Source organism: Macadamia integrifolia, chromosome 14, assembly GCF_013358625.1.
Source record: "Macadamia integrifolia cultivar HAES 741 chromosome 14, SCU_Mint_v3, whole genome shotgun sequence".
Lineage (NCBI taxonomy): Eukaryota > Viridiplantae > Streptophyta > Magnoliopsida > Proteales > Proteaceae > Macadamia > Macadamia integrifolia.
Window position 1 is genome coordinate 8,919,675 of NC_056570.1, and position 26,768 is coordinate 8,946,442.

The 26,768-nt window shown below is 36.8% G+C and overlaps 3 protein-coding genes across 4 annotated transcripts; all 3 read right to left on the minus strand.

Annotated features, from left to right (window-relative positions):
• Positions 1 to 4,284: 4,284 nt before the first annotated feature.
• On the minus strand, positions 4,285 to 14,487 carry LOC122061864 (grpE protein homolog 2, mitochondrial-like). 2 transcript variants are annotated; one of them, XM_042625381.1, is made up of 8 exons: positions 14,329 to 14,487; positions 12,444 to 12,542; positions 12,192 to 12,244; positions 10,475 to 10,688; positions 10,197 to 10,384; positions 9,888 to 10,055; positions 4,939 to 5,067; positions 4,285 to 4,729 (listed from the first exon to the last, which is right to left on the minus strand). In XM_042625381.1, the coding sequence occupies exons 1-8, from the start codon at positions 14,408 to 14,410 to the stop codon at positions 4,640 to 4,642; spliced, it is 1,023 nt and encodes a 340-aa protein (XP_042481315.1). In that variant the 5' UTR covers positions 14,411 to 14,487; the 3' UTR covers positions 4,285 to 4,639. The 2 variants fall into 2 exon arrangements, with proteins under 2 accessions (XP_042481315.1, XP_042481314.1); XM_042625380.1 differs by having other exon boundaries at positions 10,197 to 10,688.
• Positions 14,488 to 16,727: 2,240 nt separating this feature from the next.
• Positions 16,728 to 18,518, minus strand: LOC122060601 (UPF0481 protein At3g47200-like). Its single transcript, XM_042623734.1, has 2 exons — positions 18,405 to 18,518; positions 16,728 to 18,164 (listed from the first exon to the last, which is right to left on the minus strand). The coding sequence occupies exon 2, from the start codon at positions 18,132 to 18,134 to the stop codon at positions 16,728 to 16,730; it is 1,407 nt and encodes a 468-aa protein (XP_042479668.1). The 5' UTR covers positions 18,135 to 18,164; positions 18,405 to 18,518.
• Positions 18,519 to 23,988: 5,470 nt separating this feature from the next.
• Positions 23,989 to 25,313, minus strand: LOC122060602 (putative UPF0481 protein At3g02645). Its single transcript, XM_042623735.1, has 2 exons — positions 25,173 to 25,313; positions 23,989 to 24,567 (listed from the first exon to the last, which is right to left on the minus strand). The coding sequence occupies exons 1-2, from the start codon at positions 25,311 to 25,313 to the stop codon at positions 23,989 to 23,991; spliced, it is 720 nt and encodes a 239-aa protein (XP_042479669.1).
• Positions 25,314 to 26,768: the final 1,455 nt, after the last annotated feature.

The window sequence follows — 26,768 nt, forward strand, 5'->3', positions numbered from 1 at the left end:
AATCGATGGAGACCAATCCTATGTCAAATTCTTGGTATTTAAACCTTGGTGCTTTCATAAAAGGGTTACAAAGTATGATCATGCCTAACAAAAAGCGACAAATCTCTGAGATGGAATATATTCTTAATTGACATTATTCATGCTCAACAGAACAAGCGATAACAAAATCCTCTTTTTATTTGAATCTCAAAAGATTCGAGACCTGGGTTATCATAACAAATTAATTAAATATGTTAATAAGATATTAAGTAAATACAATGTAGGAGTGCAGCAAATGGACCCCATTGAACAATGGAAATTAATTTGATGAATCAGTGTTCTAAATTGAATTAATTGATTTTGAATCGAATCTATGGTACTTGAACTAGCTACCAACTTGTGAATCACATGATGAATCAAATTGAGCCATGAACTGTTATGAGAATTCCATGTTGAATCAATTGTTAAAAAAAAAGGGAGATCAAAATGAGAATCAAATGTAATCATCTTTGTATAGATAGAAGGGTTTGATTCCTCTATCAACGTAGTCAACTCTATTCGTTAGAACAACTTACATTGAGTCTCTGCACCTATTCTATTTTATTACTTTCGGAACACTTCTTTGTTTTCTGAAAATAGGATTTGGCTCAAGATTGCCCATTTTTACTTTCAGGATTTCTCTAAATTTTTATCTTTATTTTTATTTATTTATTTATTATTATTATTTTTTTTGTATTCATAGTATGATTGTGTTTTCCTTCACCAAGGTTGTAAAGAGAACATCTTAATCCATGGGAGTTAATAGTGACATTCACTATTTCATGAGTCAAAAAGTTTTAACTTGGGCAAGTTTTTTTCCCAAGTCATGTGAAATTCACCAAGCTTAATTTTTTTATTGAGTCATGTATTATTCATAGACTATAAATTTGATTTACAATAATAATAATAATAATAATAACTAGAATTGTTGTTTGTTATCTTTAATATTGGCCCCTTATTTTTTCTTCTCACCTGTATATATTATATAAAAGTTAATTGGATTAGTTGAAATCATCTGGATCGAATCGGTATTGATTGTGATTGATCCTTAGTCTTGACCAATCTGATTCCGATCCAATGGTACGATTTAAGGGTAAAAATGTCAAAAAATTAAAATTAAAAAAGAAAAAAGAGAGAGACTCAAGACTACTTGGAGACTCACTCCCTCTTCAATTGGAGAAAGAGAAAATGAAAGATATTAAAAAAAAAAATATATATATATAAAATATGATATTTATATGGTCAAGCTCAACACTACTTTATCACTTTTCCAAACAGTAAAAAGATGGTACTCTCTAGTCTTACGACTCTTACCAGACTAAATAACTTTTGCCTACATATAAATAAGATTAGGAGTAGCTCGGAACCTTCCACTCTTAATTAGTCAATAATAATCAATATCATTATTTTTCGAAGACTTTTTCCTTCCTTTTCGTTAAGAAATTTGGGGAGAATACATCTCCTCTCTCTCTCTCTTCCACCGGCCAAAGAGAATTAAAAGAAAAATATCTGGTCAAATTTTTTAGGTGATAGTGATGACTCTCCATGTCCACGTTCTTTGCTTTTGTACTCTTTCCCATGTTTTTCCGCCTTTCCGGAGGAAAATAAATAGGAGGAAACCTTCCCTTTCACACCAACTTCTATCGACGCGTTTGGAAAAAAATAAGAGAAATTATTGATATTAAAATTTCCCAGTGGACGCAAACATCATGACTTTCGTGTCTAATGGAAAACGAAGGGAAAGCAACTTTTACTTATAACAATCTTATCTTTAATTTTCTAGACTAAACGTGTAGGTGTGTTAATTTGTAGTCCAAGGCCCCATTGGATCGAACCGGCTCAGTTTGAATCGAACCAATCAAATTATTATCAATTTGGAAGATTAGTAGAAATGAAATCGAAACTGACATATAACCCAGACCAGAAAACTAATATGACATTGGTTTTCTTGGAATTAGTAACTCAACCAATAGAAGGGCTAGGATGGTAAGGGTATATGAGACTTTTCCAATGAGAGAAAGAAAGAGATAGACACATATCTGCGTATACCGGCTATTGGTGTACAATGTTTTGTATTCTATCATAGTTTAACCTAGGAAGTATTGGTGTAGGCTTCCCCGATTGAACAACTGTCCTCAAATTTTTATTTTTTTTATTTGAAGACAGTTTTGTGCTTTTTGGTATTAGGGTTTTTGACTATATATTTGTAGTGAGATTTACTTTTTCTGTAAGCAATTCTAAGAAGTGTGAGGACAAACGTTGTAAGCCTGTAACCCTATTCTCCAGTGATAGTGAAGCAGAATCTCATCTCACCGAGGATGTAGGTGATATTGTCGAACCTCATAAACTTATTTGCATTATTTGTTCTTATTTTTTCATTACCTTCGATATCGCTTTTACGGTTACGTTTTTATAACTGGCGACATACTCAATCTTTTCCCTAAAAGAAACCATGATTTTACACTAATTGTTGGTAATTACTTGATTGCTAAAATAATAGTAATAGTAATAATTATTATGCAGTACTTTATCCTTGAATGTGCAAATTGAATGTTTTTTAATCCAATGATTACTAATAATCAATGTAAAAAGTTCATGACATGCGTGATCATGCATGAAAACTAGGTCCATTGTGCAATACATATATGGGGAAAAGAATGCTCACTGGTCACACAACCCTTGTGCCAGTGCGAAGGCTAATAGGGGGGTGCATAGGGAATCAAGAGTGGGTGGCTTTTTTTGGGTTCCGCATTGAGGGCGTTATTTCATTACCCTTTGTATCTGAGCATAGAGGCCAGGTGCCCAATGAGCGCTCATTTCCATTACATATGTATGAAAAACCAAACCAATACTAGTGCGTTAACGAACTATTTCTCGACCTGATAAAAAAGTGATCAAAATTAATACTGAATTTTAATTTAATGGTTTAATTTTGATTTGACTTATTATCATTTTAAAACCGGTTCAATCAGATTAAACCGATCCATAGACGCCCCTACCACCATGTCCATGGCATCAAATATAAAATTTGAATATGGAATGTACCACTGGGACTTGAATCATTAAAAAAAAAAAAAAAAAAGGAAAGAAAGAAAGAAAGACAGAATGAAGAAGAAGAAGTAAAGTTTGCGAAGAGGAGGCTTTACTGGGGTGGCCATTGACACTTTCAAAGGATGCTTCAATTTTAACAGCTATCGAAATATCCGTAGGAGGCCATTGATGAGCTATTGGTAAGGAAATACATACAAAAGCTAGGCCTTGACCCACTGATACGATAGGTCAATACCAATAGAGATTGTCATATTGCCTGATCTAATATCATTTACTTTTTTTTTAGGTCTTTGGGGTACCGATACTTGATCCCTAATTCCCAAGGTACAATATAAGATTTTGACCATTGAAGCAACGAAAGGCATTGGTTCTAATATCGGTTACTAACCTTTACATCTTTTCCCTTCCCAATTCAGTATCATGCACCCTCTCACTATTTTTTCTTTTATTTTGTTTAATTTTCTTATGGATGTCCGTCCCTATGGGTCAAATTGATTATTGTGTTTATGTTCAATATTTAAAGATGAATATTTTCTAGTCCAAAATGTTTAGAGTCTTTCTAGACTTGCATAGATCTCATAGATCTTTGTCCTTAGATTGGGAAGAACTGAAATTTTATAGACAACTAAACCTGAAGTGTCAAAACAGAGTTGGTTCAAGATAAAATAAGGTTCTAAAAATTTAATGAAAAAATTATATCTTTATTAAAAAGAAAAATTCATTTGATGAAATACAATTTTTATACCCACACAAAGTCCAATGGAAACACACAAAAAAAAAATCCAAAAAATATCATTTGCCCTTTCATGGAAGTGGCCTAGTCACTTTGCCCACCCCTGGTGTCTAGGCACTGAGGCCACACTCCCCAACTGAAAACATTTTTCCTAAAATTTTAACTCATTTTTTCCCTCTTAGAAAAATAGGTTAACCTATCGTGTTAAAGAACTCTCACCCACCAAGGAAAAAAAAAATATTGTATTGTAAAGTTTGAAATGTGACATGTGAACAAAAATGTACTGAATCCACATCCTCTACAGCAAGCAATGAGGTGCGATAAGCATCGAAAGGCTGAGAGCATCAACACACGCCCCAAGAGGCTCCTAACCACTCGATGCTCACTACATTGATGCAATGGCTGCAAACAATTTTCACATAGAAAAACTCTAATTTTTGCTAAGCTAACCAAAAAAAGAGAATTATGATCAGCTCCGAACATTCAACTCTTAAGTCGATCAATATTCAATAAACAATAAACATTATCAATATTATTTCTGAAGAAACTTTTCCTCCCTAGACAGACAGAGTTTCCCTTTGCCACGATGATACTGTCAACACCCTGGGATGAATATTGATAACGGTAAAAGGAAAATCTTGACCCGTATTATAAAGGGAGTAATTAACAAATCTCTTACTCTCTCTATTACTCACTGGCCATATAGAATGAAAACAGAAAAGGAAAATGACTAGTCTCTCTCTCTCTCTCTTTTGGCAAAGTGTACAGATTCTCTCTATGAGACGGCAAAACTGGCTACCATAAACCTGTTCTTTCAATTCTTCAAGCCCCTGAACTTTATTCTTCTTCATTTTTATTGTTCTCTGAAGCTTGGGTAACACCAACCTCTGCTGGCCTAATAACTCGTTCATGCAGCATGTACCCCGACTGCAACATGCAACACAAAGGAAATATTGAACTTGGTTATGTCCTCATTAACAAATCTCTTTATATTAGTTTTTTAGTTGCAGGCATGGAGATTCCTTCATATTCATGCAATATATGCATGGCAGTTGAAAAGCTAAGCTACCCACTGTAAATCAAGAAGGAAATTCAAATAACTAGTTGGAGAAACATTTGAATATCAATTCACTAACCTTCAGGACGGTAGCAACTGTGCCAGGAGGCTTAGAATCATCAGGCATTTGGAAGACTGCATTATGCCTATTTGGATCAAACGGCTCATCCACCGGATCATATTTCTCCAGACCAAACTTTCTAAACACCTGAAAGCATTTAATGTCCATCAGAATCTCACCCTACCAACTCAACCGACAATAATTCACTTGAGAGTCAGAGAATCCTTTGCATTCTGTACACATGTAACATAACTTGAGGAGTTTTGTTTTTTTGTTTTTTTTAATTAAAATAGAAAAGCTTGTACATAGCATTAGCATATAATGGCTACAAAAAGGACATCAGTGAAATCTAACTGTCAAAAAGAAAGAGTGTGTCATGGAAAGAACAGAAGTCAGTACTTATCAAGTGAACGAATTTCATAGAAACAGGTATCGTTTCTCTAAACTAAAGATGTATATGTTGACGAGCATCCCTTCAGCACACTTGTCAGCTACATGGCAGTTTCATTGGTGCACAGACAGTATGGACAAGTAGTCAGGATCACCCTCAACTAAAATGATCAGTTTCAGCTAAGAAAAATAAACCATGCCACAGTCAACATAACAAGTCCAATCAAGATTTGGATGGTTACACTAAGGGAAAATGTTCGATACAAGATAGCCATAATACCAAATGAATGTTTTGGCACCGAACTTTGATACAAAATGGTCCCTTACAAATCCAATCGTCAGACTAAGAGTTGCTGAATCATCCCTCCGCTCGTTTCATGGATAAAAATACAAGAGGATAGGACTCCAATGGATAGGGGATCATACAATTGAGATGGGCCACAAAATTTAAAATCTAAGCAATCAAAGATTTGCTCTATCTAATGGCCAGAGTTATCACATCAGCCCTCCACATGGCAGGAAAATAATAAACCCTGATGCAAGGAAATAATCAGCCCACTGTGGAAACCCAAGCTGAGTAGGAACCGGCCAACCCAACTTTTTGGTCTAAGAAAGGAAAGCACGCGAAGAAACCTACAGGGTTATCGTAGATCAGGGCTTTCTTCACTTTCTTCATATGCTTCTTGTTTGTAGGGAAGCACCCTTTATAAAAAGCAAATCCATTATTCCTCCGGAGCCTCTCGGCAGTCTAGTGTAACCGACAGTTCACCCCCATTTCAGTTCCAAAGGCTTGCAACTTCAGTAAAGAAGGCCTGTTTCCCTCACTTATTGGGGCAATATATGTGATATTCTTATTTTATATTTTATTTATTTGGGTGATTGTGTAAGCCTAAAGAGTTTATTTTGTTGTTCCTTATTTGAATTTATTTCCTAGTTGAGTAGGTTTCCATTGTTAGTTTGGTTTCCTCTTCTCTATATACTTGTACTGTCGGACAAGAGAATTGAATGAAATATTGAGCTTTTGATAATGTGCCTGCGTGGCTTGAATGAAATATTCAATTCTGGTATGAAGCTAGCTTCAGCCTCTGTTCGTGGTGATACTAGGGCTGGGAAAGGATAGCTAGCTCTCCACAATTGCTTCAGGATTTGGATTGAAAAAGAATAACGGGACTTAACATTGCCAAAGTGTGGCTGCTGCTCCGGTGATCACCTCTCTCCCTCTCCTTGGTTGCTAGCTTTCATCTAATATAGAGAACCTAACTCTCCTAAAGTGGGGAGTGTTACCTGTTTATTACATGAAAGCTTTCCCCAGAGAGCAAGCAACAAGCTCAGTAGATGTGGAAGAGGGGGCAGAACAAGGAGGCAAGCAGCATGGGTGGGATCTGTTTTTCAGGGAGTTGTAGCGTAAGTAACCAGGGTAATGAGTTCTATAGCTTCACTACGTTGAGTTTTAGCTCCTAGGTAGGGATGTAAATGGATAATCGAAAATCCATATTCGATCCGGGTTTGTATTCGTTTAGGAGTATCCATATTCGGAAAATTCATATCCGAAAACTATCCGAATCCGTCTGAAACTAAGCAGATATGAATATGATAATCCTAGTTTCTGACCGATTATTATTTGATTCTTGTTTAGCTATCCGATGGTAAAGAATATCCATGTCCGTTTCTTCCATTATAATATTAAGTAAATATATTAATTTTTATTATGCAATAACAGTGTAGAAATATGTGATACTAAATACTAATACATGTTAAATTTTTTTTCATTTTTTTTTTTAAATTTTTTTTCATTTTTTTTTTTAGCTATCCGATGGTAAAGAATATCCATGTCCGTTTCTTCCATTATAATATTAAGTAAATATATTAATTTTTATTATGCAATAACAGTGTAGAAATATGTGATACTAAATACTAATACATGTTAAATTTTTTTTCATTTTTTTTTTTTAAAGAATGATATATACCAATCTTTTTTTTTTTTTTTGGTAACAATGATATGTACCAATCTAAAGGCTTGATTTAGGGATTTATTGTGGACCATAGGGTGAAAGAAACCTAACACCTAATACAACATTCCAATTTCCAACTGAGCAAAAAGGCAAAAACCCTAAAAGATCTCGACTCTCATAGTCATTCTCTCCATCAGCCATCAATCCATCTTCAAGACTCCAACTCAATTCCGCAACTCAAAGCTTCAAGTTTGGTACTCTCAACTGTCACTCTCGTTCAATCTTCAGGACTCTCGACTCTCTTTTCTCACTTCTCTCTCTCCATTTTCCTCTTTGATTACTATGGGGCGCTGGAGATCTGAAAAGCCTCCCACTACCACTCTGAGAGGTGAGACTTGAATGAAACCTAAAGCTAAGACCTGAAACATGAAAATAATCGCTCAGGCAAACAATTCATCTCATCTTTGATTTTTTGGTTAGAGATTTCCCCCATTCTTTCCCACAGAAGTTGTAGGAATCTCGTCACAACCCCGACTCAACAATTTAGAGTTGATTGAGGCTTTGATTTAGCGGTGATTGAGGGTTAGAAGCACACAAATCGTAACCCTCTCTGTGTATGTGTGCCTGTGTGTTCCGGTGACCATTCGAACCGAATAATGATCGGATAATCCGATTAGTGATCGAATTCAAAATTAATTTCATCTCTAAACAGATAAACGGTTTGAATCCGAAAATTAAATTTGTAAACGGATTCAAAAACGGAACTGTCCTATCTGAGCCAAATTCGAACCGTTTACATCCCTACTCCTAGGAACCATGGTCAAGTAGTCCCTTAGCTGCCTGCCTTGATTCCTAAGTCGCAGCAGCCAAGTGTAAGTAAGCGTGGGCAATAGAACAGAGTGGAATAGTTGTTGCATTTACCCAAGCAAGGAGCAGGGTAGTTTACTCGTGGGAATTAAGGATGTAAACAGTTTGAATTCGGCTCGGATAGGACAGTTCCGTTTTCGAATCAGTTTACAAATTTAATTTTCGAATCGAACCGTTTATCCGTTCGGAGAAGAAAATTAATTCCGACTTCAAATTCGATCACTAATCAGATAATCCGATCATTATCCGGTTCGAATGGTCATCGAAACACAGAGAGAGAGAGAGAGAGAGAGAGAGAGAGAGAGAGTGAGAAAAGCGAATCGAGAGTCTTGAAGCTTGAACGAGTGAGTCGAGAGTACCTGACCTAAAGCTTTGAGCCGCGGCGGCTTTGCCGCTTTGAGTTGGAACCTTGAAGATGGATTGATGGCCGATAGAGAGAATGACTATGAGAGTCGAGATCTTTTAGGGTTTTTGCCTTTTTGTTTAGTTGGAAATTAGAATGTTGGATTAGGTGTTAGGTTTCTTTCATCCTATATGGTCCACAATATACCAAGCCTTTAGATTGGTATATATCATATTCGTATCCACTTAGTTTTGGACGGATTCGAATAGTTTCTGGATATGCGTTTTCCGTATACGGATACTCCTAAACGAATACGAACCTGGATCAAATACGGATTTTCGACTATCCATTTACATCCCTAGTGGGAATAAGGGAATGCAATGTCAAAAAGAAAGGATTGAATGGATGGGCGAAACAGTGAGTGTAATTCGATTCCTTCCCTATACAATAAGTTTCTCTCTCAACCTTAATTCTATCCCAATTCCCTTCCTTTTTCTCCTTCCTGGTTCCTTTCTTGATTTCTGTATAGGCGGTACTGTTAGATCTGGTCGTGTTCACTAGTTTGCCCCTATATAAACCAGTTCAACCTCATACTTCAGGGATTGGATTGTCTCCCTAAGGTGACTCAGAACCTAGGTCCCTGGGCCCGTTAGTTCGCCCTATCATGAGAACGAAAATCAGAAATCAGGTCAGGGTTTTCTTTGTCCGACATGCTCAGTTCCACATTTGAATAAAACCTTCTCTTTTAGTTAGTTTCACACTTGTTGAATCGTGGTATGTTTTACACTGGTTATGGGTCGGGAGATTCAAGACAACCCCATTCCCTTTTCTCTTTAATTAATAATCCCTTCCTTCTCCTTTCTCTTTTGTCTACCTAAATACCCATTGAAGATTTCATCTATTTACCAAGCTGCCATTCTCTTATAAACTTAACATTTACTGTTTTGCCAAGTTCTTGATTCGAGTCTTCTATTACATGGGTGGGCCATAAAAACCCAAACAGGGCTTTCCAACACCCGGGATCGCATCAAAACCGCTTGTCAAGAGTTTGAATGTTTGCTCATCTAGAGAACCTTTTTCCATGAGAATAGAAAATGCCAAGGCAAAGTAGATAGGAAGCCATTGGTAATGCATCCATGAACACAAGAGACAACTTAGTGGCTTCATTTCCTCTCCAGAGTGCTAGAGTGCTGGAGATACTGTCTGCTCCAACTCCCAAGCCCAAGAAATTAGAGCTCACCAGCAGAACAACTAAATTCAAAAGTTCTCATCTAGGATTTAGGCACCCAAGAACAGGAAGTAATTCCACATGCCAGCAGTTCCACTGATTAGCAGTGCATCTTGAAACATCTGAATAATTATATAAAAAATAAATAAAAATGATGGCGCCTTTGGCAAATAAAGGAATAAGTTACCTCTGCAAGCTGTTTATCAGTCATTTCCACACCTTCCAGAAGCGTTTTTAGAAGTGGCATGGCTCCAACTGTGTCCTTGGATGCATCAATTTTCAAGAAGCTATCTTTAACAACAGATGAAGCCCTTCCCAAATTGTCTGCAACATCTAACAGGCTCTTGGCAAAGTTCTGGAGAATATTTCATATGAAAGGTACTATAAGAATTTCAACTACACAATACAAATTATATAAGAGCCAATAAGAGCACCAAAAGGAAAAGAAGGGGAAGGAAACATCGCAAGAATATGGGGAAATGAATAAGATACTGACTTGAATAGCAAATTTTTTGGAGTTCTCTGCTTCACGTTTCGTCCTATCCATAACATTTTCCATTTCTGCATAAGTACGTAGAACTTTATCTTGCATTTTCTCTATCTCCTTGGTTTTAATCTGCATCAATTCTTCTTTCTCCGCAACAAGCTTTACCAGATCATCAACAGAAAGTTCATCTTCCGTCTCTGAATCAGAAAACGCAGTTCGTTTAGTACCCTTCTTCCTCCTCCTCCTGACATATTGAGAGGTAGGAGTTTTCAGTTCCGAATCAGAACCTGCATCTTCTGTTTTATATGGACCTTTGTTATCAGCACTTGTCTCTTCTGCCTCTCCATTTGTAGAAGCATTATTTTTTTCTACAGTAGCTGCATGGCCTTCCCCAGCTTGGTTTGTCTCTTTCTCATTGGTTTCGGGGGATGCTGATGATGAGATTGCATATTGCTGAGAATTGAGGACTGAGCGATTCAATGTCACCTGCCTAGGTAAGGTCTGCAAGTAAAGGAATATGCCTTCATTCAATAACTATATAAAAAAAAGCATACCCAGTGCATGTGTCTCCTACCACTGCGGGGTCTCAGGAGGGTCATAATACACACACACACACACACACACATACATATATATATATATATATATATAAAATAAGTCATGGGAGGAGCAATTGGCAAAATGCGGAGGACCAGAGTTCATGCTCTTCACTAGTCCAACTGAGTTTAAGCCAAGATCCTTTTTTTTTTTTTTTTTGTGTGTGTGGGGGGGTGTTTCTGGTCATTTTTCATATGAAGAGTTTGAAGTACCACTTTTCACAGAGACTGAATCAGATTTGAGAACTCTGAACCTATTGCTTGCCAAAAAAAATTCATGGTGGAAGGTGGAATACTTAAACTGTAGTAGGATTTCAAACTTTATTAGTGGATCTTGTGGGACCTTTATCGTTCTCTTCAATTTTATTATTTTCCACTAAGAACCCAATGAATGCATACCAACAACTCATCTAATGAACGTGTACCAGTAAAACCAGCCGGACAATAAAACACTCACTACCACCAAACCTAACCACAGGAACCTAAGAGAACAAACCAGTTCCCATTCCATATAATCCGAGAAAAAAAATCCTTCCTAACCACAAAGCCTACATTTCCTATCAGTTCTAATACACCCAGTCAACCCAGAGTTTCCTTGAACTAATAACCCAAAACCCTTCCAGTAACTAATTAATTAATTATGTCCATTGTCCAACTTAAACCTATCTCCTAATTCCAGTTCCCATATGTAAATTTTTTTTTTTTTTTTTTAATTCCTTAATATTTTTTATCAGAAAGTACAGGCCAAAATCTCCTAATCCAGTTCCCTGTTTTGCTGCCGCTTTCGCAACCCACTATTGGGAAAAGACAGCGGACTATACACAATAAAAGCGTTAGAAAGAACTGTTTCCGCCTATTGGTCGTTGAGCTTGCTCCCACCAATAACATCTCAATGTGATAGAGGCTATTCCCACGGACCGACTATCACTACTAAAATTTCAAGGTCTAAATGTTATTTTGGTTAGAGTTCCACTGAATATTTTAGTAAAAGAAGGGGAAAACCCTGCCAAAAGTAAAGCCAGAAAAGATTACAATTCTCCTTGCACCCTCTCATTTTGTTAATATTCTTCTTAAAAAAAAAAAAGGGACATGCAACTAGTGGTAATGTCAAGGTTTTCGTTTTATGCAATGATTAAACCAAGATACAACATAAATATTACTAGTAAATGCATATTCAAGAAGCTCATGTTACTACAGTTCTTGGGGGAAAAAACTGCAGATAAGAATAATCAGGTTGTACCAAGTAGAGTCCAAAGTCCTTCCATGTGTACTATGTCATCAATCCCAAATTAAATAATAAAAAGCTAACAATCATTTTTCTGGAAAGGATCTCTAAAAAGCAAAGTAAAAAATTAAACTAAAACTTCTCCAAAAAGCCCGATTATTTTCTTGAAGTAGACAATCCAACCTGTGCAATTACTCTGTTGTAGCGTGACCAGAAAGGTCCAGTGCAGGCAACAGCTGAAACCATACAACAGGAATGTCATAAACATCCAACTAAATAATTCAATACTCAAAGTTTTCAAAATAAATAAATTACATACAAAAATAAGTTGCCCAGGCCATAACCAAGATATTATTTGTTTTAATGAGCTATTTTTCTTATCTTATATTTTTTTTTTCTTTTTAAAAGAAAAAAAGGACCCGGATTGGTACTTACCCATTTGCTTAGGCTGAGAAAGCATTTTAGGTTGTGCTGAGAACTCAGCCACATTTTCTGTGCTGATACCCCGTTTAGATGTGCAGGCCCATAACTGAACTGCAATTGGGAGAATAAAGGTAGAAATATGGGAAGAGGTAACCAACAATATGAATATCATAGAGTTAGAAATATTGGGAGAGGTAACCAACAATACGAATATTCAAAACACTGAATAAAAATCGTTGAATAAGACAGTTTCATGGGAAGCATATTACATATATGTTTAGCAGCTTCTACGAGATCAGTAGAAATGTGGGATATAAAAAAGAAAGCTTGATTAACTAGTTTATCAGGTCACACAAGCATATTGTCAACAATGGGTCTTAATAATAAAGATCAGCATCTGCAAAGAAGTTTCATGGGAAATTTATTTATTTTCATACTCGCAATAAGCCAAGTAAGGTCAAAAGAATAGCTTCTAATTAATCTCATAAAAGAAAGAAAGGAAAACATTCCTTCCTTCGTATCGAATCAGAGAAATACTTACCAAAAGAAGATAATTCACCAACTCCCCTAAAAAGAAAGTTTCCAAGTATAACTAAGATATTTCTGTTTTATTTTGAAGGAAAGAGGGAGAGAGCCTTGTCCTCTGTTTTATTGAATTGAGGCACCCATCTTCAGCCGACTGATAATGCATTAGGGGAAAAAAAGGAACAACTTAGTTACCCGCTCACTATCAGTAAATTTCTTTGCAAAAATATCAGCAAATTGGGAAGCATATTTCCTAGTGTTCGGTTTCCTAATGTATTGTTCTAATTCCAATGCCAATTGGAATGCCTGATCAATTGAATCCACATGGTGTGGAATCATCTCCTTTCTTATTTCAGGTTTAAGAGCAATGCGACATCGAGAAAGAGTCACTTTAAGATCTTCATTCACATAACAATGAACCATTAATTCATCATATTTACTCAAATAAACAGTAATTTACATAATACATACTGCCCTGCCCAAAAGTAATCATTTTCTCCAACATTCGATCTCTATAGGATATCGAGAGATATTTTTCTTTCAATTCTTTCATTTCACCCATGGTTGTCAAAGTGACAAGGCGACCAAGGTGTTGGAAGGCCAACTAACCGCTTAGGTGACAAGGCGCCCACCTGGGCGACACCAAAACGCCCTAGTATTTTTTATCATTTTATGTTACCAACTACAAAAATCAGGAACACTTAATATTCTCCAATTAACAAACAAAACAGAAGTTTTCAGCTAGAATGATCTATGAAAAACTTAACACCACATTAAAGGTAGTAACCTACACATACATATAAATTAACAGCTCCTTACAGCAATGGCAAACTCAATCAATATATGCTAACAGCTAACTAATAGTTCAAGTTTAATTCAAGAGTAAAATGGGTAATCAGGATTTCAAGCAGTAGGAATATAGAAGAATTCATACACTTTCATATCTCAATCAATAGGAACAAAGAAATAAGAATATATAAGAATTTCAGGCTTCCACTTAAATCTTCATATAATTATGAAACTAAAACTAACCAAGTAACCAACCACATCACTGTATGCACGTACATTCGAGGTGGAAATGACAATATAAATTGGAGAATCAGTAACAAAAATAGATAAATTTGGAGGACTGCACTTCTATTAATTACTGTTGAACATTTAAGAAGAAGAAAGAGGAGGAAGTGAAGAAACCAACTAATGCGAATCAGAGAATAAGATAAAGGGGAATGAAAGAAAATGACCAAAAACAAAAGGTAAAAACAGAATCCAAACAGAAAAAGAAATAAAAGAAAGGGGTGGGGGGAGAAACAGAAGAAGAATAAGGAGAACAGAACGAGGAAGAAACAGGAAAAAAAAAAAAAACACAACTTACCTAGAAGGCGCCGCCTAGAAAGGTAGGTTTCGCCGGAAAAGAGAGGCTGTCGCCGGATCAAGCCCCAACTGCCGCCAACCATCCCCGCCCAGGTAGGGTTTTGTGAAACTCTCGAAGGTTTTGGAAAAGAGAAGAATAAGAACCTGTATTGACAAGTTTGTCTTTCTGGCCTTTTGGGAAAAAAATCGCTAGTCGCCCGTGCGCTCCTGCGCCGAGACATAACAGCAAATGACCACTTTGCCCCTACTTGTTGGATGTCTCAATGCGTACTCTCGTTGGCCTAGAAAAATGGTTTCAGGGAGAATGTGGCCGTGCCCCAAACACATGGAGTTGAATGACTGACTTGCCCCCCATGAAATGGAAAAGGACATATTTATTAATATTTCATCATGCATTATTATTGACCTTTGTGCAAAAGCTATATCTATTTGATCATTTAGCCTTTTCCTCAACATGGCGCCAATGAGAACACGCAGCGCGTAAGTGGGGTGTTTCTTAATTTTATTTTAAAGTAAAATGAACACTACATAGTTGCGCATCTTATAAAGAAGATGTAAATGATCGAGCAACACCATGTCAGATGTACCAATGCGCTTTCCCATTGGTAGGGACGCGATTCAGCTTCTCTATTGCGCAATAGAGGCGGCGGCTCAGATTTGATGCCTTAGAATGCCTTGGCATGGAACCCAACACATAACCATATGCCTTGAGATGCTCCAAAGCTTCGATCTGAGCCGCCTTCTCTATTGCGCAGTGGAGGAGCCCCGCCACCGGTGGAGGCTGCACAAGTCCAAGTAGCAATCCTCAGCCGTTCTTTTAATTGATAAACCGATTCTTTGCCTCTCACCTACGTATAACCTTTATACATAAATCAATAAATGTAAAAGAAATAAACTCATTTATACTTTAAGAAAAAAAAAGGCCCACCTAAGGACCTAGACGTCCCAAGGTGCCTTGGGGCTTAGGCGACGCCCGGGGTCCCAAGGCGCCACCGCCTTCAGACAGAATATAATTAATGTAACTTCAACAACTTTGAAGTTTGAATGAACTCTCCTTAATAACTATTAATACATCACACCTGTCAACCATTGTCCTTGGACGAAGATGAAATACCAATAAAAAGACTACAATTAAAAAGGAATAAAAATATCTCCAATGAATTTGATAATTTTTATTTTATCTAGGTGACTTGGATATAAAGTAAAGTGAAATTTAAAAATCAAATATAATTTTTTTAATTTAAGTAACATAATCACGTATGGATAATGATTACAGAAGTTTCTTTATTAGATTTGAAAATTTCACTTTCATTCCCTTCTCTTCAATTAATTTCTTTTGCAACCAACTATAACCTAAGGGAAATTAAAGAGAAAGCAACATGAAGCTCTTCGTAACAAGGAACAACAAAAGATGGTATGCTTGGCCAGTGTACTTTGTGGCCAGTAAATCACCTATTCTTGCGAATAAGCTCACTTGGTGAGACAAGTTTTGTTTGGATTGCCTCTCTATTTATATTGGAGTTGTGACGTTATATATTATTTACATGAAGAATGAGAAGAGTGATTGGTATAGATGAATCAAATAAACTCCCCTAAACACCGACAATTAACGTAAAGCAACGCAAAAGGATGTCATGAAAGTTGAACTGGTGACTCAAATATATTCTCAAGGGATTAAAACACGAAAAATTAAAAACTACTTGGATTCTTAGGCAATTGTAAATTATTATTGGAAAATGGCTTCCAATTCAAAGTCTTAGAATTTGAGAAAAATAGGGTTTCAATAGGCTAGAAGGGCCAAGTTGGAAGTTGCTGAGGTTGTGTGGATTGGGAAAGCCAAGGAGGAGGTAACTAATGAGGGCTATCAGCTCAACCCAAAACTCACCCATTTAGTTAACAGACTGGACAGGGCAATGCAATCAGCCCACATACTAATTAGATAATTAGTTCATGGTAAGTAAATTGAGAGACTCAGCAAGGAATGATATGAATGGCCATGTAGTCTTGAAATATGTAGTAATCAACTTAACTTCCTCTATTTTGGTGGAATTTTCCCACAAGCTTGTGCCATGGCTGATTGTAATACTTGATATCCACATCATTGTAAACAAAGGGAGAGGCAAAGATCATGAGCTGTTAAACAAAGCTGCCACATCTTTATGGTTTTCCCACTAACAAAATACAGAAAATTCTCAATAGAGAGAATAGTTTTGCTCTTGAAACCAACTTGATAACTAAGAGTCCAAATGAAAAACAGATTTGAGAATCCCTTGGAATGTAACATTATTTAGAAATACACATTAAAAATTGTTCCAAGAAATATAAATGAAGATGAAATGATAATTACAGTATGATAACAACAATCTGATAAATAAATAGATTCAAGATAGATTGACTTGTTCATTTAACTTGGAAGAAGGAACAAATAGTTTGCATTATTGTCAAGATGAGGAGGATAACTGCAGCAACCACTGAAATTGATGCCCATGGAGTTTGGAAATAGTTTTGCCTCAAATTTGCTATCCATTTATTCCATGATTTATTATGATAGTCCTCCAAATCCTTAATAACACCAGAGTAGTAAGGTTCCACAAGAACAACTTGTTTGGTAATGTTGTTAAATAAGGTCACCACATCTTTTGGACTGCCAAGGATGTTTGTAATAATCCCCTTCTGCTCTAGCAACTCGACGTCTCTGACTGTGTCGATGAGATCATCCATGAAGGCTGCATAGGCTGTGAAATAAGCAGTACTCTGTTTACCTTGCTCAAAGGCGATAAGGTTTCTAAGGATGAGTTCTGTTTCGTCGAAGATGATGATAGTTGGGATTGTCAATATACCCTTGTTAGTGTCAAAAGCTACATCAAATAAAGATGTCTTTGGAGAGTCAGACTTCTCCTTCTTCCGAAACTTGATACCAGCACTCCTAAGTTCCGTGGCACAACTCGTTAGCCGCAAATACTTTTCACCCTGTTCTGTCCTCGCCGGAGATGATGGGATGAGAACACAACCTAAAAGATGAAGAAAATGCTTTGCTCCACCCTCTGGCAATTGTAATGATTTTATTTGTTCATCACTATCAATAGTTGGGCCATGGAGTCCTTGTGCATACCATTTTAAGAGATTCACATAGATATAATGACTGAAGGTGTTGTATTGAGGCAATAGTTCATGAGGATCAAAGGTTAGGCTATGTAAATGCTCAAGAACAAAGAAGGGAAGCTGATTTTCAAGCTTAATCAAATCAGTTTTGATTTCCCAATACCATGAATAATTTGATCTGAAATGATCATTCTCCCTTAATGTAATGATCTTGAGGAACTCAAGTATAAAGCAACCATCCACCACCATCATCTTCACAAACTCATCTTTTCCGAAGCCCATAATGGTTTCTGAATAACATTTTCGAGCAGTTTCTTCAAGATTACTCACAGCTTTGACATAAACATCTAAGGTTTTCGCAGAGGGTCGATCAAGAAGGCAATTTAAATAGCGCAACTTATGTGTTTCCATGGTCCTTAGGTGTTCTTCATTATAGTGCAAAGGGCCTATTGAGACTGACTGAGGTGTGTAGGCTTCTGGTTTAACCTTGCAAAGCTGCATGGGAACTCTGTATATATCATAATTGGAATGCAAGGAAGTGACCTCTTCTAGTTTTTCTTTCATGGACTCGACCAGCATCTCGATTTCATCGTTGTTCAGTTGGTGATCTTCATGATGAAGTCCCTTTTTCTTTTTATCTATAGTAGAATCACTGGAAGAACTAGCACCAGTGCCCATTGAGTGAATAAGCTCCAAACCATTCATGAACTGATCACAAACCCAGATTCAACTCATCTTCAAGCAAGATAGGAAAAATAAGAAAATTAATTTCAATAGGAGTAAATAAATAATTTGGAACCAAAGCAATGAAAATGTTCTTACAAACTAGCCATCTAAGAAAAAAATAACCCATTACACAAGGTCATTATTGGTGAACTTTGCTAAAATTCAACTATGAAATCAGATCAATTATAATCAATTGAGAAAGTTAAAGAAAAGAAAACAACTAAAAGCAACAAGAGATGGACTACTTACTGGTGTACTTTGTATATGTAATGATCATGTGAAAGAGAAAGGAGCATTGAATTAGGAGGGGGGGAGTGAGTAATCAGTAATGGTGGATCGAGCAGTGGGGGCCTAACAGCAACGACTGAAACACGCACATGCAGAGAGAGAGAGAGAGAGAGAGAGAGAGAGAGAGAGAGAGAGAGAGAGAGAGAGAGAGAGAGAGAGAGAGAGAGAGATGAAAGAGTCATACATGTCAGTTTGGTCGTTAAGAACAGCTAAAGAATAGGATTACACGAAAACTGATGCACTAGTCTCCAATTCTAACTTGATTTTACGGTTTTGCACATTGACTTGTGATTTTGATGTTATTTTCCCAGTGTTTGGCAGCACCAGCGCACGGTGCGGTGGGAGCACACTTGAAAACATCAATAAGATGGGTATTTCCACCTTTCATAGAGGCTGGGGCAGTCTTTTCGTCAGCCTTTGTGTATGGGCGTAACCCCTACTTTCTCGGATATAAAATATTTTCCCTATTTTTAAATTGCCATTATATATTTTTCTTTGTGGTGCCTAACTTATGTCACTCTCTCTCCCTCTTCTTTGGAAATGACCCCATGCCCCTTTCATCCTATTTTTCTTTATGGTGGCCAACTTATGTCACTTTCTCTCCCTCTTTTTTGGAAATGACCCCATGCCCCTTTCATCCTAACCTCCATTGATTGAGTCGTTTGCTCTACAAAAACTAATGATGTGGTCAAAACTCACTTTACCGCAGCAACCATTGAAACTATCAAGGAAGGATGTTTTAATTTGAACACTATTGATATTTTCTGGAGGTGAACCATTTGCCAAACCAGAAATACTCTCAAGATTAGAAGACCTTTTACGTTGAGAAAGATTTCTCAACGAAATGATCAACTGAACATAGGCACATTGGAATATATGATTTGACCAGATTAAAGATAAACTTGAAATCATAAAAGTCAAACCTTAAAAAGTCAAACCAGAAAATCTCACCACTGGACCAATTGTTGGAGATTAAACCACTGTTTCAAAAATTTGAATCAGATTGCTCCAACTGATAGTTTCGGATTGAATTTCGTCGTGTTCGATCTTGATTCTAGATGTTCTCATCCAGTCAATTCTTGGGTTTCTAAGATTGATTCCAGATGATTCCAATTGATCTCGATTCAATTTGAATAATCAGAATCGACATTGACCAATTCTATCTTCAATTCCGATTTTCAAAACCTGATGACCACTATGTAAAGCAGCTAAGCAGGTGGCTTAGAGAAAGCAAAGATTGAGGTAATTGTCTAATAGATGAGAACTGTTTCACTAACAATAGATAATAGGATTACAATCACTTGCCCTTAGGCATATCTCGTTCGAAGAATTATTTTGTTACAAAATTCATAGCAATATCATATATGTACAGTTTTATTGAAACACCCATATAACCCTAAAAAAATTATGCAACGGAGAATGATCCCCCTGTGGTACTTTTAGCTTTGGTAAATAAGAAGAAAATTCTCCTGTCTAGCACATGAGAAGAAAGAGATTCTCCTGAAAAGTCTCCCCGGTTTATCTTCAAGCTATAGTGCCTTGTGGTATGGATGTTTAATGGGTTGTGCACACAAGCTCCTTTCCTTCATGTTTCAACCCAAACCCCATTCCTTAAAACACTTTAATATCAGGTTACATCAAATCTGCTCATAGAATTGATGAAGGAGAGAGACATTTTTCTCTACCACTTGAACCGAAATCTCGATCAAGGAATATCATCATCTCCTGTTGCATACAAAACCAGAGAACAGAGGAACCAAAATCTCAAATTCCATAAAAAAAAAGTTTTATTCTTCGTGTGACTTTGTCCCATCTTATCTGATTTGTCCAGTTTGGTTTTTCGATACAAAGAGAATTGCATCGGAATCCTCTGTTATGCGATACGTAGATCTAAAGGTTAAGAGTACCTTCGACTGCATGTCTGAGGACTCTCAACCCTTGAATCTGGGCTACACAAGCTATAGAGAAGCCCAATGGTCATATTTGACTTTGTATTAAAATCTTGACCTCTGCCATAAATATTGCCATCGATCAGATCAGATGCACGATAGATGGGATTGTTCTGCATCCCTCACCCTTATGCCATCGATCCAAATATAAATGCAAGGCAATGGGTGTCAATTTAGAATTTGATTTGGTTTCGCATTTAGAGATAAAACTATGAGTTTGATTCCCCCCGCGCACCCCACCGCGCCCACCCCCCAAAAAAAAAAAAAAAAAAAGAACTGAATTGTACAATACATTAAACAATTGAATAAAACCGAACCAATACAATTGGGCCTCGTTTAAGCTTTTAAAAATTATTTGACTTTTGTTTGCACATACTGTATCTTGGACCGAATCAAAACTGAAACCGAATCCTTTGACATTTTGTAATTCAAATAATAAAATTTTAATTTAAAATTTATTTTATATTTTCCAAACAAAAATAGTTGTTCTAAGGCCAACGCCCTTGCACTATCCATTTCATGATCTCTCCTTCCAATACTGTTTTAATTAATTAACAATTTCCATAACCACATTCTAGAGACTACGGACTAGGGAGCACGAGGAAGTGACATGACCGAGTCTTAACAAAACACTAGGAATTTTTGTATGATAAGATAATATTATTAATATTATTACAATTCTGATCATCTTAATTTTCATCAAAAAAAATAATAACTCTCTCGTACCATCAGATTTTCGAATGAGAACTATTCTTGTGTGATCTGATCCACACACATGGAATCCTATTTTCCATGTCTAAATTCTATGTCTGTAAATTAGACTCATACGAAAACCTAATCCGCTCTCCAGATTGAGTTATTTTTACAGCTAGAATAACTCGTGCGATGGACAAAGCTGTCTGTGCCATTGCCCATGGCATGTTGAAATAGTCATACCACAGACTTACTTCCCATTTATTCCATGCTTTACTGTGATACTCTTCCAAATCCTTTATAACAGGAGATAGATAATTATCATTGATGGTAACATGTTGGCCAATTGTATTAAATAAGCTCATCACATCTTTTGTGCCGCCGATGAGGTTTCTAATAATTCCTTTCTCCACTAGGAACTCAACGTCGTGGGAAGTATCAATTATGTCATCCATGAAGGATGCGTAAACTGTGAAATAATGATTAGATAGTTGACCTTGTTCAAAGGCAATATGCTTTCTAAGGAGGACTTATGTGCTATCATCAACCTTAATGGTTGGGATTGTAAATACCATGGATTTAGGGTACGGTATATGTAGATATTGATACCAATTCAATATTGATCTGGATCGAATCAGATTAGTGCATATCAATCGGTTTTTCCTTTGCTTTCTTTTTTTCTTCATTTAAAGTATAATTTTTTTTTACTGTTTTATCTCCGAAACACAGGTTACCAATCCAAATTGATCAAGGACTGAGGATCGATCTCAGCCGATATCAATTTGATACAATCAATATAATACCGATACTTGAATAAATTTTTTTTTCTTTCTTCTTTAGTACAAATGACCTTCTAGCAAACTAAAAAAGAAAAAAAAAATGAGAGAGAGAGAGAGAGAGATGTCCCTCTGATCGACATGGTTTGTAAATGTGACTGATGTCGAGGGCCTCATTATGTCCCTGTGCAAAGGAGCAGAATATGATCTTCAACCACAAGCCCATTTGTTTGTTCATGAGCTCAGCTAGAAAATTTTCAACTATCCCGCCGCTAACAAATGGGCCACATATGTAGTAAAGGGAGATTTGGTTTGGGCTAGAAAACTTCCAACTGCCCCAACTTAGGTAACAATTTTGTAGGGTCTGTCACACTCACGCTGCCTGTTGGCCTCGCCATCCTCATTGACCCTAAAGGCACAGATCGCTTCCTTAAAACACAGTACTTGAGCTCATATATGAAGCTTCTAAAAAAAGCTCTGATCTGAATCGGCTGTGATTGATTCCGATTTTAAGCCTTACGATTAAGCCGATTTAAGGTTTGTTTTTTCTTTTCCTCGAACCCCTGCATTTTCAGAGTTGAGGGTCAAATTCTAGGGTTTCTTAGATCGAGGTAAACAAATTAGGAAGAGATATCCATAGTAAAAGCATTGGGATTAAGTTTTTCTTCGCCCACCATTGGTGAATGGTGATATGATCCATTGATTGGACTCATACAACGGTGAATTCAGCATTACCTCCCACCATCGAAAGGGTCAAAAATACGTTTTCCTAATTTAATCATAAGGCCACCCTCTATCGTATGAGATAGAAAATTCTCTCTCCTAGTTTAATCTAAGGGTCAATCCCATGGTTGAAAATAAGATTGTGATCGGTGATCGTCATAGTTATATTCATTAACTCCAACCCTTTATCATAAAAGATCAAAATTACCTTTTCCTATTACAACTAAGGGTCAGTTCCAAGATTTAAGAGATTCTTTTTTCACCACCCTCTCATTCAAAGGAGACATGCGTGGTTTGCCCACCAACAGAAAAAGAAAATACACAATAGAAATACTAGCTGACTGATTGAAACCAATATGATCACTATAGTCCAAATGAAAAACGTACAGATTTAAGTATTCATTTTGGAATGAACCATTAAATTACTACCCAATCTTTAAAATTAATTTTAATTTGGAAATACATGTTTAATATTGTTTCAACATAAATAAAGGTTTTTGGGCCCATATAAACCTAGCCAAGTTAAGCCCAAGACCCTTGGTTTTATGATCACTCCCTTCTATTCTTTGGGCTACAATTGCCAATCAAAGAACCGAGGAGGATGCTTCTTCATGTCTTCACTGTTGTCCTAATTAATTGGCTAACCACATCCTTACAGGGTACAGCCTAGGGATTAAGAAGAAATGACATAGGAAGTAAGAAGCTCGAGTATGTATATCTGGGTCCGTTTGATTTTGCTTCTGCTGTTTTCTGTCTAGAAACAACAGAAATGGAAAACCAATTTTCATGCTAAGAAATTATTTTTAGAATTGCAAAAAGGTATTCGATTTTTCTTTTCTAGAAACATTTTCAACAGTGCAATAGGGGGTGCTCTCAGGTTCAAGACACGAGTGAAGGCACGATGTTGGAGTTGTAAGAAATGCTTCGTAGAGATGAGCTTCAGAAGGATGAAGATAGTCCAGAATTGTGAGCTTCACAGAACCAGGTTGAAGTTGCCGCTTCTGGGTAGCGAGAAATTTCAACAATGGGTTGGGGTTGGGGAAGGTCATGTGAAGTATCAGCTTTTCATCATTTTCATCCCTCCCACTTGTTTCTAGAAATAGAAAAACAAGTTTGACTTGTTTCCCCATTCCGGTTTCTAGACACAGAAATATGTATAAATTTCTATTTCAAAACACAAGTGAAACAAAACAGAAAAACCATACGGTTTTTTGGGTTTTTTTTTTTTTTTTTTTCTAAGCACAGAAAAATGAAAAAACACGTTTCTAAAACCAAAATCAAACGGCCGAATGGATCCAATCACAAAACACTGGTGGAAGACAAAATTAATTATTACATTCCCAGACATCTTAATAAAAAGGAAAAGGAAAAGCATGCATGCAAATGTTGCTGCTTGTTCATTTTTTAGGTTGAGTAGTAAAATGATAAGATGGAAAAAACAGTCTGTAATACAGTCAAGACGATGAGAAACACAGCAACACCGACTGAAATTGATGACCATGTCGTGTTGAAGTAGTCATGTCTCAGACTTGCCTTCCATTTATTCCATGTTTTATTGTGATACTCCTCCAAATCCTTAACAACACCAGAGAAATAAGGTTCTCTAGCCACAACTTGTTTGCCGATGTTGTTAAATAAGGTCACCACATCTTCTCGGTTGCCACGGTTGTTTATAATAATTCCCTTTTGCTCTAACAACTCAATGTCTCTGGCGGTGTCAATGAGCCAATCCTTGAAGACTGTGTAGGCTGTGAAATACTCAATACAGACTTCTCCTTTTTCAGAGGCAATGAGGTTTCTTAGGAAGAGTTCTGTGTCGTCGAAGATCGTGATAGTTGGGATTGTCAATAGTCCCTTGTTTACATCAAACTCTATGTCAATACGTAAGCGGCAAATACCCTTCACAATGTTTCCTCCTTGTAGTTGGAGATGATGGGACAAGGACACATCGTAAAAGATCAAGAAAATGCTTTGCTCCGCCCTCTGGCATTGGTAGTGATTTTATATCTTCATCACTGTCAAGGTTTGGGCCATGAAGTCCTTGTGTAAACCCATCTAAGAGACGCATAGATGTAGTGACTACTGGTCAAGGTATTGTACGGGGGAGTTAGTTCATAACCATCAAAGATTAGGTCATATAAATGCTTAAGAACAAAGAAGGGGAGCTGATTTTCAAGCTTAATCAAGTCAATCTTGATTTCATAAATCAGTGAACAATTCGATATGAAATGATCCTTGTCCTCTAATACGATAATCTCGAGGAACTCAAGTATAAAGCAGCCATCTATCACCATCATCTTCACAAACTCATCTTTTCCCAGCTCCATTATGGTATCTGAATAACATTTGTGAGCTTTTTCTTCCAAATTACTCACATCTTTGATATAAACATCTAAGGTTTTTTCCCCAGGTCGATTTAGAAGGTGATTTAAATAGTGCAACTTACGTGTGTGCATGGTTTGTAAGTGTTCATCCTTATAGTGCAAAGGGCCAATTGAGACTGATTGATGTGTGTAGGCTTCTGGTTTTAACCTGTGAAGCAGCCTGGGAACTCATTATATATCATAAATGGATTGCAAGGAACTAACCGTTTCTACTTCTTTCTCAATATTGGACATCAATGTCTTGATTTCATCATTGTTTTCTTGGTGGTCATCATCATGTCCTGCTTCTTCAATTATATTTATAGAAGAATCAGAACTAGAAGAAGTAGCAAGAGAATTGGCCATCGAGTATTGAAGCTCTCTACCGCTCTTTCCAACTAATAGTCAATATCACAACAATAACATAGATATATATCAAGAGTCTAGTAAAAATAACTAGAAGATCACAATTGTATAGCTCAATATATCTAGCTTCAATGAGATAAAAATTTGGAATAAAAAAAAAAAAAAAAACCATTACACAAGGTCACTTAGGGCCCATTTGATAACGTTTCAAGAAACACTTTTCTGCAGTTTCTGTGTCAAGAAACGACAGGAATGGAACAAAAAGAGTTTGATAAACTCGTTTCGCTTCTCCTATTTTCATAAATAGAAACCAAAGCTTATAATGATTTCTGTTCCTAGAAACGGACATGATGAATTAAGTATGACTTGTTTTGCCGTTTCCAGAAACAAGTGAAGGAAGGGATTTTGGATTGTGCCTAATAAAAAAGCTATACTACAGTGAACGATTCAGATCTTCCTTCTCTGCTCCGTCCTTCTACTCTTCTCCCTTGCAAGTGCCACCTTCCACTACAACAGCCCCACAAGCCTACCATAGATATCATAAGCTCTTCTTGCACTCTCCCACTCTTTCTTGAGCCTTGCTCGCAACTTCACCGCCCTTCACAATCCCAAACCCGTATTCACAATCTTGAAACCCTAAATTCTCAATCTGATCATTGCTTACCTCAGATTGGTACTTCTGAGGCTAAGGTTGAAGAGAGGGTGGAACAGCAACAACAGGGTCAATCAACGAGCTCTCTCCGTTTCAAAACAAACACAACAGAGAGGGGGAAAAACTTCAAGAAGAAGAAGAAATAAGAAAGAGATCTTGGGAATCCACAACTGAAACAAACAGATCAAAATCCAAAAAGAAAAAAGACGAGTTCAAGCTCGATGGTGACACAGACAAAGAAGATTGGAAAACGAAACCAAGGATTGGTTTTCGAACCCTAGCTCCCTGTGCCCCCTTCGTCTTCGTCTCCGATCGACATTCTCGATTTTTATGCACGATGGCCGATGAGTCTTCATCCAACCGTGTTGAGCCCACTTGCCTCATTCCACTTCTTCGTATCCATTCTCATCGATTACATTGACATTTTCTCTAAGGGTATTGAGCCCCTTGCCCATTCTTCTTCTCCATCTTGTCCTGTCCCCAGGCTATTATAGAGGCGGCTAACCCTTGTGTGATTGAGAGAGAGAAAGCTGGAGCACTGAGAATCATGGTTTCTAGTAAGGGAAAAACAGAGAGATTTGAAGGGTTAGAAGTCGAAAACAGGAAAAACAGAGACAGAGAAACGGTTCCAGAAACAGGGTTTATCAAACACCTAAAATTTCGTTTCTGTTCCCAAAAACGGAAATTTATGTTTCTACCTTTTCTTGACACAGAAACGTTATCAAACAGGCCCTTAGTACCTACATGGCCACATGCCAAAAACGAAGTATGAAGTCAGATTAAGAATTAAACAAGGTTTTTTT

Coding starts and splice junctions, on each gene's coding strand:
- LOC122060601 (XM_042623734.1), bottom strand. CDS start 18,134: ATGAATGGTTTGGAGCTTATTCACTCAATGGGCACTGGTGCTAGTTCT.
- LOC122060602 (XM_042623735.1), bottom strand. CDS start 25,313: ATGGCCAATTCTCTTGCTACTTCTTCTAGTTCTGATTCTTCTATAAAT. Junction 24,568..25,172: donor TTGAGAAAGAAGTAGAAACG/GTTAGTTCCTTG, acceptor TACCAATGCCAG/AGGGCGGAGCAAAGCATTTT.
- LOC122061864 (XM_042625380.1), bottom strand. CDS start 14,410: ATGGTTGGCGGCAGTTGGGGCTTGATCCGGCGACAGCCTCTCTTTTCC. Junction 12,245..12,443: donor TTCTCAGCCTAAGCAAATGG/GTAAGTACCAAT, acceptor GTATGGTTTCAG/CTGTTGCCTGCACTGGACCT. Junction 10,056..10,196: donor CCAAAAAATTTGCTATTCAA/GTCAGTATCTTA, acceptor AATATTCTCCAG/AACTTTGCCAAGAGCCTGTT.